Source organism: Chaetura pelagica, unplaced genomic scaffold (genome assembly GCF_000747805.2).
Source record: "Chaetura pelagica isolate M959 unplaced genomic scaffold, ChaPel_1.0 scaffold12, whole genome shotgun sequence".
In the NCBI taxonomy this organism is placed as follows: domain Eukaryota; kingdom Metazoa; phylum Chordata; class Aves; order Apodiformes; family Apodidae; genus Chaetura; species Chaetura pelagica.
The window spans coordinates 3,053,086-3,067,387 of NW_009952801.1; the positions used below are offsets into that span (position 1 = coordinate 3,053,086).

At 35.4% G+C, this 14,302-nt stretch overlaps 1 protein-coding gene across 1 annotated transcript in view; it reads left to right on the forward strand.

Annotated features, from left to right (window-relative positions):
- Positions 1-14,302, forward strand: part of PHF14 (PHD finger protein 14) — a 179,327-nt gene that overhangs the window by 8,395 nt on the left and 156,630 nt on the right. The window contains 2 exon segments of the mRNA XM_009994979.1: positions 277-387; positions 10,193-10,842. Coding sequence (XP_009993281.1) covers positions 277-387; positions 10,193-10,842 — 761 coding nt within the window.

Below are 14,302 nucleotides of genomic sequence, written 5' to 3' on the forward strand. Positions count from 1 at the left end.
GAGGGGAGCAGCGGGGCAGCAGATCCTGGCTGCTTAGCTGTGGGTAACCCTGCCCTTCCCGGTGTGCCTGCCGCCGCTCCCACCCTCACCTGTGGGAACGGATGTCTCCGGGACCCTGGTGCCGTTTGAATCTGCCGGCTGCTTTTCAGTGGCGTGGCGGAGCCGCCTGCCCTTGTCCGTCACGACCCTTCTGCTTTCCCTTTTAACTTAAATATCGATGCTTGAATTCTCATGATGTCATTAAGTAACAATACTGTGTTTGCTTTTTTCCTGCAGTGGACCGCAGTTCGAAGAGGAGACAAGTGAAGCCTTTGGCAGCTTCGCTGCTGGAAGCTTTAGATTATGATAGCTCTGATGACAGTGATTTTAAAGTTGGAGATGCTTCAGGTAAATATGCTTCCTCATCTCCTCGGTTCAGGATGATCTCATTTCTGTTCTATGGTTGCTCATTTAAGATCATATGCAAGACAGAATGGTGTTAGTGGACTGTTGGGACTTGGAGACACTTGGAAGTTCAGTGACTCGATTGGATAACTGGAAATCCTTACACTGTCGATAAGAAGCAGTTGATCCATACAATACTTAGGTTGTAATTAAATTTTTCTCAACAGAAAACTCGTGGTTATCAAGCAGTTTTTGGCAGAAGCAGGAGAGTGGCTTCTGTGTTGATTGCTTTAGTTATATCTATTCCTTTTTATTTCTTCAATGTAGAGATAATTTCTTAAATATTCACTGCATTTAGTATTGAAATAAGAATGTTCTAAAGCTATTTGGTTTTGAATCAGTGTGGATAATGGTTTGTTCAGAAGTTAAGAACTTGCTTATTTCTCAAGGTCATTTCTACTTTGTGAGTAAAAACTTTGAGCAGCAAGATAATCTGTTTAGGTTTATGTTGTGTTTTACAATAGACAGCTTTAGCGTGCACTTTCAGATAGCTGTGCAGAAAGGTGTATGCATTTCATACTAGAAAGAAGTCTTTTCCTCAGAGTGTTTTGATTCTACTGTCTTTTCTATGTGTGCAGATTCCTGTATCTGCAGTGAACATCCATAGAAACTGAAAGTGAATAATGTACCAAAATAAAATTAATAAATTCAAGTAGGTTGGAGGGAAGGGAAAGAAGGGGCAGGATGCTGTTTCTGAGTGAAATGCACATTGAGTGTTTTGTGGCATATGCTCAGGTAAATAAGCAAAAAGATGCATAAGATGTAAGGGAAGCACTATGACATCTTGTCAAATAACTTCACTTGGTTATTTCTGCACTGGGGATGCTGATCTTTGTTTTCATGTGAATGTAACTAGCAGAAATACGCCCCATTTAAAGTCTTATTTATTAACATCTGGCAAGCGCCTCTTTATTAATGAACTTAACTCTTAATAATAATTTCGCCAGTGTTAAGATATGCCCTAATGCTCCTTGGTTTTTTTCCCTTACTTAGACATATTTCCCTAGGTTGATCTGGTAGAAGCAGGCTGCAGTGACTTAAGAGAGTAAAACTGAAGTAATCTTACCAATTTCATTCCTGACTTGAGTATATCTAAATGTAGAGGATTAGTTTGTATTTTATACCCTCTTCGACTTTTAGGATATTGTATGTACACATGGGGGGTGTCAGTGTCTTGCCTTGAGAGTATTTCAATCTCAGTTTTATTTTGAAGAAATTGGATTATTTTTCCCTTAAAAAAGCAACTCTGAATTGAAACAAGCATATAAGAAAACAACAACTTCTATTTATGAAGTATTTTTCTAATTAATGTTCATACATTTCATATAGTTTTGATTTAACATTTCAGAACCTATGTCTAGCAGTTATAGGATAAATTAATGTTCTGTTTAATTAAATCTAAAATTTACTGAAAACACTTAAACAGCAGCAGAGTTTGGCATTGTACCCTTTCTGCTGTCACACTGAAAGTCTCTGAACAAAGTTGTGAGGGCTTGGAGAAGTTGAGGAATAGAAAGTTATTAAATATATAACCTCTTAGGTTGAAAGAAAAAAGGAACATTTCTTATGTGTAATACAATTTAAATGAATAGTGGCAGGATATTTGAAATGGAACATCTGTGCTGATTTAACATAAAGCTGGTATAACACAGTCTTAAATCTAGCTATACCTAGTGCATTTGGAATCAGACGGAAGAAGTGCTGAAATAAGGGGACTTTTTTACACACCCACACCCCATTAAATATAAATAAAATCAGTAATTTCAAATTTATATATACATAAAGAATATTTGTGTATGCATGTAGGCAGCCCTGCTACACAAATTCCGGATTGCTGCTAACAGAAAACAGGTTTTTATTTTTTTCACTGTGGATTCAGCCTTCAAAACATATTGTGTATTTCTTCATTGCAGTCAGGGCTGATGCTCTTTTTCTTCTTTCAATGACTGTAGAAATGTCTTCATGTGCAGCCTATTGCGAATCAGTAGTATTTGTTTGAATTGAGAATATCATTGCATAGCTTACTTAGAAAGGGAAATAAATGTGCCGGAAGGAAGAAACAATCTACATTGAAAATGACCACAGATGCACTCATACACCCATAAAAATCCTCTAAGTATGATAATTCCACAGCTCTACGATGTATGTTCATTTGATTCACAAGTGTACATATAGGTGTTAAAAAAACCTGAAAAAAATTTGTAAGTTAAAGGACTAATTAAATACTGAATCAAATTAACTCTAAAGTTGTTTACTCCCTGTTGACTATGTCGCACCCATATATATGAAGTTTAGGATGTGAAGTGATATGTGCTAGTAGTCAACACTGTGCCAGTCTAGGAGGAGTGAGCCCTGAGCATCTCAGCTTTTACACATGTTCATTGTTCTGTCAGATTTCTGGGAGTAGGAGATGCAGAAAGGAATTGAGAACTTGGTATTAAGTACTTTTAGGAAAGAGCTGTAAATTCTGAATTTTTGTGTTCAGAATCCTCATGCCTTGGTAAATTTTTTTCATGACAGAAAATTATTTCTAATCACGTAACTTCCATATCGACACAAAAAAATAAAATCCATAGGAGTAATGGCCTTTGCTTACAGTGTAGTTTATTTTCTTTTGGATTTAGGTCAAACCAACAGGCACTTACTGGCTTTTCCACTTTAAAGGTCTCATCATTCTGGCACTTCTTTAGAGAAACTGATTTTAGAACTGTTATATTCTTGTCAATTTACTTAATGTAAATAGTTCTCAGGCCTGTCAGCTTTTCGTTGTGTCAATATTTAATTAAGTAGTTTTTAATGGCTTCTCTGTTTCTATGTAGTAGAAAGCGGTAATGCCATATTTTAAAGCACTGTATTTTTCTGGGTTTTTTTATAGGCATCTTGAAAAATTTGTTCCTCGAGTAGAAATGTCATATGTAATCTTAATGTGGGATTAATAAAAAATACTGCCCTTTTGGGCTCAGAGCATGCAAATGTGTGACTTGAAATGATGGTACTCTACTTAACTGAAGTTTTTTAGTAATGTTTCACAATACAGATGAGTTATTTAAAGTTTTGCATTTGAGTTAGACCATACTTTGGTTTTTTGGTTGGTGAATTTTTTTTCTTTTTTTTTTTTTTAATTTCATGAGAGGAGCCCAAGATAAAACCAATGTTAGAAATCAGTGGATATAGTTGTAATTCCCAGCAGGATTCCAAAGAAAGGATTTACCACTTTTTTTCTGTCTCATTGTTGAAGTTGGTCAGTTTTGGCAGCTGAAATTGAAATAATGCAGACAGAGGTAGTGTGGTCCCTGAACAAGTCTCATGTGAATTTAAGGAGTGTCTCTCTTATTTCAGTGTAGCTAAGAAGTGTGTAGCTAAATGTTACCTTGAAGAACTGGATTCTATCACTACTTCTGCTACACATCTCCTGGACTGAAATTTTTAGAGACATTTGCTGGTTTTTATTCTTCTGCTGTTGAACGTGGAGCCTGACTTGACTAAATATTAGGTACTATTGCTGCACTTGAGGTCAGTAGGACCTCTGTTTAAAGCATGTAATGATTTATATGAATGTATATATTAGGTATTCTGAAAAACTCGTGACATGATGTAGAAATAAGGAGTGCAAATATCTTTATCTTTCCGTAATACGTTTTGTCTTAGCACAATGGAGATTCCGCTTTTGCTTTCCTGTACAGGATATTGTAATATAAAGTAATGTTTACAAAGCACCCTAATACTGTATTGATAAACACTACTGAAATATTGATGACAAAACTAATGCAGTGAAGATAAAATATTGAATAGCTGATAATTAGTAAGTTATCCCATAATTGCACAATCTTAATTGTTGCAAAAGGCAAGCCTTGAAATGATTGTAACTGTAATGTATGGTTCCTCTGAGTGGAATTCCCAAGGACTTTTTCCCATTGAGAAAATGGAAAATATGGGCAATATGTTCTCTCAGGTTACCCTAATCTCAGGTGGGATCTTTTATCCATACGGATGTCTGGCATTTGAAGTAACACTTTGGAATGACTGATGAGCATTTTGAACTACATTCTTTTTGGAAACACTGAGATTTCTGTTCTTCTGTGTGTTACTAATAGCAGAGGAGTAATGTAACAGAAATCTAGACTTTCATTCCAGTGTCTGGGCAGGGTGAATATAGTAATGGGGTGTAGTTGTTTTCTTTTGTTTTCTCCTTACTGTGACTCTTTGAGCTTGTCTTTTCAGTCTGTGTGTACCTTACAGAAACTTTGCTTATTGACTCAATGTCATTCTGTTTGTTCAGTGTTGAACAGGATTTTCATGGTCTACTTTATTACTTCTTTACCTGCTTTTGCATCTCTTTTTTTTGTCTGTGTGTATATCTCTCTCTTCTGTATTTCCTGTCACATTGGGAAGATTCTTCTGTGCTTTATTAAGTCTAGTGTGGTGGGATGGTCTTTTTGAAGCCTGGCCACCTCTGAGAGTCTAGACATGCTCAGTGATGATGGGATGTTTCAAGTGTTTATTGAGCATACACTTCATTACAGTGCCTCAGACACAGGTTCTACTGTCTCCCAGATGCTACTTCCCTTGTACAAGATGTGAAACTCTTAGATGTTCTTCCAGAAACATAGATATTCTAGCTCACTATTCAGTAATTTGTATTGGAATTCAATTTTATGGACTATTTTGCTGAGAGAAGTCATGGGGCTTGCAATACTTCATCTCAAAGAAGTAAAGTTCAATAATGTTAAAAACAGGGAAACTGGGAAACATTAGGCACATTCAGGAGGTAGGGTAACCAATTCCACCTGTGTTATAACACTCTAAATAAGGCAATTCTCAGTGACTCAAGTCAAAGTTGGCAACCTTTAGTTTTGAGTGCTTTTTTCACTGGCATAGACATCTAATGAAATGCTCTGTGATATAATTGCTGCTAGTGTAGAAGTGAGGAATCTCTACTAAACAACTTCCTTTTACATTCCTCTTCAGTCCTTTATTCTATCAAACTGAATACTTGTCTTCCTAAATAAATGTAATTGCGATCAGGGATCAGTTTCATATCCTACTGTGTTCAGTCTACATATGCAGTTAATACAAAGTTTAGATACTTTTTTCCAACACATAATTTGAGAAATTAATTTCTCTCCTTAGAGCAGTAATATCCTAAATCTCTGTTGGTTTTGTATGTTGTCAATTATGTTGCTTTAGACGGTTCTTTTTTTTTAGCTGCCAGCACTGCCAATGCTGAATTGCCAGTAGCCTTCCAATGTTTAATCATCATACTTGGCAAAACAGCATAGAAAGCCAGTGGCATATATCTAATTGACACTATATTATCTTTTTTTGAAGTAATATTGAAAATGAAGTATTGAGCCTTTTCAATTCTTGCTTTCAATATAGTTATATCAGTCTTAAATTAGTGGACCTCTGCGGCTTTAGTCTAATAGACAAATGTGATCAAGAATTTACCAGTTAGACAGCTCTGTCTTTGGCAATGTAAAAGTTCGTATTTTCATATATGATCTAGGTTTTCCTGCCTCATTTTTACATCCAGTTATTAGCATTGGAACTTTCTATTTAGTTTAGGCATTTCTTTAAGGTATTTTGTAGTCTTTAAAATTATTTGCAGTTTCTATCAGATGTAAAGGAAGTGCAGCTGCTTTTAACACATTTGGTATAGCACATCTGCAAAGGAGTTTTTGCAACTCTGGAGCTGTTGTAAGAAAGTTTATGGGCAGAGGCTATTGCAGGACTTTCTGCTTTCCCTGTCTGTCAGGATGCAGGCAACCTGGGTGAGAGGTTGTACATTGTGTATTAATGGAGATACCAGGTAATTTCATGGCCTGGATTTGTTATCTACATTGTGCTTAGGAGAAAGAGACAAAGGGATGACTAGAGAGGGTGATGGTGATCAAGTTAAATGGCTTTAATCTCCAAAAGAATTAACCTCACCTGCAGTGTGTTTTTTGTTACTGCCTTTGAAAAGAAGGTATTATGAAGCACACTGGGCTGAATGACTTCTCACGATGTTGAACAATATTATTTAGTAGGAATAGCTTTGGATATGGTAGTTGTTTTCTTTATTGCGTGCTCAGTTTTTCAGGTTTTTAATTTCCTTTTCAATGTTCCAGGTTCTTGGATTGTATTCTTTGTATGTAGCTTCAAGCACCTGGGTAAGACTCAATCAGACAGGACACCAGTGCAAAAAAAAGAACTTTTCAAAAGGATGCCAGATGCTTCTCTTCTGCTATCTGGAGTTGGTTAGGCTTTGTTAGTGGAAGAGGCAAGCCCAAAACAGTCAATGATTTGCTTTAACTAGCGTATCCTTCAGACTTCACTTAAAAGCGAGCAATAAAGCTGCTTTTTACTGAACTGCTTGTTAAGCTAAATACTGCATTGAAGAATCAGCCTGTGGTCGGTGAGTGGGTGGCAATGTACTTTTGTAGTGTAGCACTTACTCTCTGTATACATATACTTTCTTAGAAGGTTTTAAAGAAATAATGTAAATAATAAGTTGGTTGTATAATGGTCCTCCAAAACCCTGGGAAGTTTTTTTAACTGCTGTAGTGATTTCAGTAGCTTTCCCCTGAATATTGTGTATAGTATGTATTATACAAGACTCCACAGTTGACAAAGTTTCGTAGTCACCTCAGTCCATCTGTAATACACTTTTTCTTCCATTAATTCTGGAGCAAAATGTTCTGTCCTTGAGAACCCTCTCTGAATCATCCTCTTTAGATTTGACTGCCACCTGTCATTGTGCTCAGTAGGGCTAAAGACACGAGGTGTACAAAAATAAATGATGCCTTTCTCACAACTGTTATCTCTCATATTTGTTCTCAGCAGATCTCTATATTCTTCATTATTTGACAGTATATCTGGCCCATCTTTCACCAAGAGTAACTTGACTTCTTTCCCATAGGGAATGACATGATACGGTTGTGAATTTGAAAAAGCCATTCTTTAAGAATTTCTTTCAGGCAGAAAATTGTATACTAAAGCCACTTCCTAGCTGAAAGTGCATCTGACAGAACACCTACAGAAATAGCTGTTATCATGGAATAGCTTTTTCTAAAAAAAGTATGTATCACCATGGATGCACTCAGACACAAGAGGAATATCCCTTACTACAGGTATCTCTGGTGGGTACATGCATGCAGAAAGGAGAGTACAAAGCATAATAAGCAGGTGGAAGACAAAGAGAATTCAAAGGAGAGAGGTGAATTAAACTTAAGTTTGTTCTCCTCTATATAATTTGCATGATGTAAAGCAGCTTGAGAGTATTCTCAGTGTTGTGGTATTGATGTAAAAGAATTTGTGTTAGTAATTTGGAGTGCTGTTAAGATCCCATTACACCCAGGCTAATATCTCACCAAAAATGAAGTGGAAGCTTAAAATCACAGTAAGTGTAAGCATATTTAGAAATGGAACAGCACAACTAATGCATCCAAAGAATTAGCATTGTGGAATTACGGTGGCGAAGTAAAACAAAGAAACTAATGTAAGGCAATTTAAAAATTCAGTTAATTTAATTCTAACATGGCAAAACCCAATACTGCCTTATTTACAGTGAGTCAAGTAGTGCACAATAGCACTCAGAACCTGTGAAATGAGAAACAAAAATACATTTTGCTTTTAAATATGTATACAACATTTAATCTATAATATAAATATCTAGTATGAGAGCCTAGCTTTAAGAGTTACTTGTAAAGTGTTTGTGAGAGGTGGCAAATACCACAGAACGGTTTGGATTGAAAGGGACCTTTAAAAATAATCTAGTCTAACTCCCTGATGTGGAGAGAAACATCTTTCACTAAATCAGGTGGCTCAAAGTCCCATTCAGCATGACCTTGAACATTTTCAGCAATGGGGCATCCACAGCTTCACTGGGCAACCTGTTCCAGTGCCTCACCACCCTCACTGCAAAAAGTTTCTTCTGTATGTCCAATCTAAACCCTGCCCTCTTTCATTTTAAAACTAACCCCCCTTTTCCTGTCACTACAGGCCTCACTAAAAAGTCTCTCACTCTAATAAGCTCCCTGGATATATTTAAAGGCTGCTATAAGGTCTTCCTGAAGCCTTCTTTTCTCCAGGCTGAACAACCCCAACTCTCTCAGCCTGTCTTCATAAGGAGAAGTGTTTCAGCCCTCAGGCCATTATCCTGATCTTTCTCTGGATCCATGAATATGAATATTGTAATTAAAAATATTTTTTTAGATCACATATTAGTACTGTTTTTTTATTTCTTAGGCATGCTTGAAGAGTGTTCTTCTATAACAAAACTTCAGTTAATTGTATTTCCATTACTACCATTAGGGCTGGTAGGTGTAGGGAAATGGCTGAATTACTCTTCTTAAAAGACTGTACAATTACTTCTCTTTATTCTCTTACTCGTTTTCCCTTGGCTCTCTAAAGGTTAGAATGTTTGCAGAAAACTTACTTTCTATTAGTTTGTAAGAGGACTGATAATATCCCAATCAGTAGTAGTAGTGCTGATGGATTACTTTTTTTTCTTAATGATATAATGACCTCAACAAATAGTTCTGCATGCAGGTTCATGCAGAAAAAGACAAAAAAATGACTATTTTATCAAAGTAACTGTTGTGTTACTGGCTAGTCATAGTGTTCTGTGGGGCGGAAATAAATGCCTTGTGAAGTGTTTAGCACACTGGCCCCACTATTTCTTTATTTGGCTTTGTACAGAGATGGATGTGCACAGAAATTCTCTGTGTAAGGTAACACTGAGTGGTGGTTATTTGTGTGGTAACTAGAGCGATTAAGGTTTGTTTTCTTTTCATTTGAAAGTATCGTTTCTTCTTTGCATCTGTGTGACAGTGCATCAGGAACTTGGTGATGGCTCTGAACGAACTGAAAACTAGGCATTGCCTAATTGATCCCTAGGTTAAATCAAATAACTTTATTTTTTTGTTAATTAAAAAAAAAATATTCATTAAAACTAATGCTGTAAATTACAAGTAGTATGTGAACATACTCAAGGTGGATGATGTTTATGAAATTGAACGAGTTCACCTGTCATTTTTCAGTATTTTTGCATGTACTTTATAGTAGAGATGCCTAATTTTTACAATTTATTTTTTTTTTTCATTTTTGTTTGTTCATTAAAATTGTTCTGTTCCAGATTGGCCTGTGTTAATGGAAATAGTGACCACATGCAGAACAGTAACATATGAGTGGTATAAGGTTAGAATTTAGGCATTGTTGTGCAGCTGCAACAATGAATCAACTTGTGTGGGATTAATAAGTGAAATAACATTGGAGATGAAGAGCCCGCAAAAGCAGAAAAATTAAGATACAGGGTCATCCATACTATTGTTAGTGATTACTATATAAACTCTTCATTTTTTAATTTTAAACTTCTTTTATTGGATAGCTATTTATTTTCAAGATTTAAAAAATGTCTACAGAAATTGAAAACTAAAATGCTCTTTCTCTAAGAGGTGACTTCACATGGAAATTATTCTGTGCTACTGCATATTGTTAATCTGAGATGCAGTTAAAAGGAACATATAACATTCATTTAATAAACTGCCATCTTTTTTTTGCCATCTTAAAATGCACTCATTTTTGACAGATTCTCAACATACCACTCGAAATAGCAGTATTTGGACATCAGCTGAAAATATAGGTGGAATACCTTATGAGGGAGGAACATGCATCATTCTTTTGTTTAACAACTTGCTTCGACAGATTATATTTTTGGGGGTACATTTGTGTCGGAACTTTTTTTAAATTTTCATATGCTCAACAGATTCTGAAGGAAGTGGTCATGGGAGTGAAGATGCATCAAAGGACAGTGGTGAAGGTTCCTGTACTGAATCAGAAGAAAATATCTTGGAGGAGGAACCAGCAGAAGAGAAAGTTGAAGAACAGCAGCCAAAAAGCTCCACTGAGGAAGAGGTGACAACAGCAGACAAAGAGGTAATTAAAACTGAAAGGAAAGAGCAAGAAGATGAAGAAGAAAAGCCAAAAAAGAAGAAAGAGAAGGAGAAAGCAGCTGAACCTGATGCTGTGGCTGATGAGCAAATAAATGAACCAAAAAAATGGAATTTACGCAGGAATCGACCTTTGCTGGATTTTGTATCAATGGAAGAACTAAACGATATGGATGACTATGATAGTGAAGATGACAATGACTGGCGGCCTACTGCTGAGAAAAAAAAAGGGAAGAACGCACTGCGAAAAGAGGGAAGTGATGGAGATAATGAAGATGATGAAGATGATGGGAGTGGAAGTGATGAGGATGACAATGATGAGGAAGGTAATGAAGAAGATAATAGCAGCACGGCTAGTGATGGAGGATCCAAGAAGAAGAACAGTAAAGTTCTTAACAGGAATAATGCAGATGATGAGGAGTTGACAAATGATAGCCTGGCTCTTTCACAAAGCAAGAGCAATGAGGTAGTGCAACCAACTTTCTATAATATATCTCTTGACAAATGGAGACTACTCCCCAGTAGCTATTCTGTTAATTTGAAAAGTTATACTGATTGGATGAAATTTCATTTACAGGAATAGGTGAAGCAGCAAAACTGTGCTAAATAGGTACAGCATATTAAATAACCTTGCGTGGACCATTTGGCCAATCTAATGCCACTAAAGTCAATAGAAAGATTTCTCTTGGCTTTAGGTGGGATTGGATTAGTTTAAACACAATTAGGAGGTCCAGTATGCAAAGCAACATGTACTAGCAAGACTTCTAGTTCTGTTTTAGTATAAATGTTGTATATCTATAATGTTCTAAAACTTAAAAACATCTGTGATACATTCATAAAGTATCTAAATAATAGTTTTTTATTTATCCTAGCCCTTTTTTTGCAACAAACTTCAAAGTGTGAACACTGGTTCACTAATAGAATTCTAAGTAAAGAAATATGCACACTACGTTTAAAACTGAAAAGGATAATAACAATAATTCATGTTGAGTTTTCTTATAATTCTCACAAATGAAGTAATTCCTTACAGTACTAAAAAAGCATTTGTGAACTATTATTATTTTAAATATCTGCTGATCACAGAATGTGAAAATTATGTGTTTAATAATGTAACTTTTTTTTCTTATACACAATTACAGTTGCCTTGAAGGTTGTGCCTGTGGAGAAATTAAGATAGTAGGTTGTCAGGATGGCTGACTTCATGTCCTGCAGTAGCAAAATTCTGAACACAGTGAAAAGAGTTGCTGTAAAATCTACATTTAATTTTCAGGAAATAGTTGAAATGTCAACATAACACTTGAGAAATGATAGTGGTGCAACTCTACTTAAGGTTCTGCTGTTCCCTTTAATCTTTATTTTAATGTGTAACATGACAGGAAACTAGACAACAGTATTTAGAAGAATTAGCTGTCAGTTTCAGATGCTTTGTTATGTATTTTATATATATTATTGCAAATAAGCTGTGCTGTTTAAATTATTGGAAATAATTGTGACTGAAAAAAAGTATAATTTTGGCATGCTTTTAACTTCTTGTATAAGCATCTTATTTTACTGCCTAATTCTACTATTGTTGCGTGTATTCTTTTGGCTCAGGAGCTGAAAGGGCTTTATTGATACTGATAATTAGGATTTCAAAAAAAGAAAGGTGATTTTCTTGCAAAGTTGTTTCCCATATTGGAAGGTGTGAGTCTATACTCTTAGGGATATACTCTTGGATATGTCCATAATTTCCAGATTCTGTTCTTGCCTTGGGTTTAGGACATTGATCAAAAGATAAAACCAAAATTCAGAAATTTGAAGTTCAGATTACAATTTTTTAACTGATAATTTACTGGATGTGAAGCAAAGTACTGTTTATGAATAGGTCAGTAGCAAGAAAGAAGTCTTGCAACAGTGAGTATCTGTAGACTGGATTATAGCCTGTAAGTTTTAGATTCATACTCAATTGTATTTTAACAGTCTACTCTCTACTACTACATGATTTTAAAATATTTTTTAAAAAGGTTAAAAAATCCTGTCTAGCAGACACCTAGACACCTCTAGCAAAATCTCATTATACTGTAGAAGCTAAATTCTTAGAAAACCAGATGTCTGAATGCATAATTAATGCGTGTTCAGGTAATTAAATCTGAGCATGTGGTAGTGTCCTTATAATGCATTCTTTCTTCCTTTACTTTTTGGGGGTGGATGTTAGTGTGGATGGGTTGTTGAAGTTTTGTCTCCGTGTGGTTTTTATTTTATTTTTCTATATTTTACAAAAATATTTTTTAGGTCTGCATATTCAATATTTTAACCTGTGCTGTAGTAAAATACTGTGTGCTTGTCTACTGTATTAAGCACAGAAGACAAACTTAGCTTTCTTTACTAGGGTCAAGCATCATTAGTAGATAAATGGTGCTTCTCTGTCTTTATAATTGCTATCACTTTATGGGATTCCTCTATTCTAAATGAGGTGATAACTTTTTTTTTTTTACTCCTTTAAAGTTGAAAGTATATAGCTTGAAATACTCATTTTCTTCATTTACAACACAGAAATGGGAATTACATAGTGATCCAAATGATCCAAACAGTGATCCATAGTCATCCAAATCCTTTCTCTTGGGTAAGGAGCAGGACTTGTTTAAGAGATGGAAGCAGTTAGCATCTCTTTCTTGAAGTTCCCATGCTTTAGACAAGTTGGGTCTGCTTCTAGGATGGGGTGTTTCAGGTGCTTACATGAGCTAAGCAGGGTAGAGCAATAGCAGACTTTCTTCAAAATGCTTTGCAACTTTGTCCTAAAAGGAGGATAATGGAAGAAATGCTCTGTAAATCTGAAGTCTGTATTGAAGAATCTTCTATTTTTTCACAATTAGTTGCCTTCTTCTAAGCAAACATGACTGTGTGAATGATTGTATAATCTTTCATTTTTACTTCTAGATTTTTGTGGGTTTTTTTTTGTTTGTTTTTTATTTTTGTAAATCATGTTTGCTTTTGTTGTTTAGAGAAAATGGATGGGTGATCCAGAAGCCTTTCCTAGTTGCTAGAAGTTTTTGACGTTCACTAGGTAAAAAACATTATAACAAGCCACCTCTGTTAGTTGCGGTAAAATATTTGAGCCCAGCTTTAGGTGGTGAGGTTATTTTACCCCTTTATCTTGCTTTAAAATCAAGCAGAGGTTCCCCCCTCTTGCCATCCATATACCTGTCCAGATGTACCTCAAGTATGAAGAGTCTTCATTAATGATTCACTAAAAAATTTGTGTGAAGACTTGCTGTATCAGGTTGAGAGGCTATAATGAAATAATTGCAGAGATTAAGAATTTAAGATCCTTGAGGAAGAATGCCTACTTTAGATAGCATTCATGGTACTTTTTATCTACTTAGGCTACATAGCCACAATATTGGTGCTGTATTTTATGTCATAAATGTGGGGCTAGAATGAGAAAAATACATTTGAGAGGGTAACTTCCACCTACGATACCACAGCAGTTTTGAATATTCTCAGTTCTCTTTGAATGGATTGCCATTTAGGCTTAAGCTGTCAGCTTCTGCTCTGAAACTATAAGTATTTTTTTAATTCTATAAGAATTATTTTTTACTAGTTTGCATAGATTTACATTCTGTGTATGCCTTCCTGTCACCAGTGAAGGAAGTTCAAGCTCAATGTTTGCTTTTAGTATAAAAAAATAATGTATGGAAGCTGAGAAACTGCAGAAGAGACAGTGGCTGCATCTCAAAATGAAAATAATAAGCCTTGGATGGTGTTAATAAAAAAAAAATAAATTTACATACGGCTTTATTTGATTTGTTAAACACTTCTCTGCTTTTCCATAGGGAAATCCCTTTTAAAAGCCACATTCTTTTAAAGTGGTGTAATTCACATTGAAGGTTGCCAGAACAGAGCAATGTACTTGTACTGCAAATACTTACTCCTGTATATCATCAGAT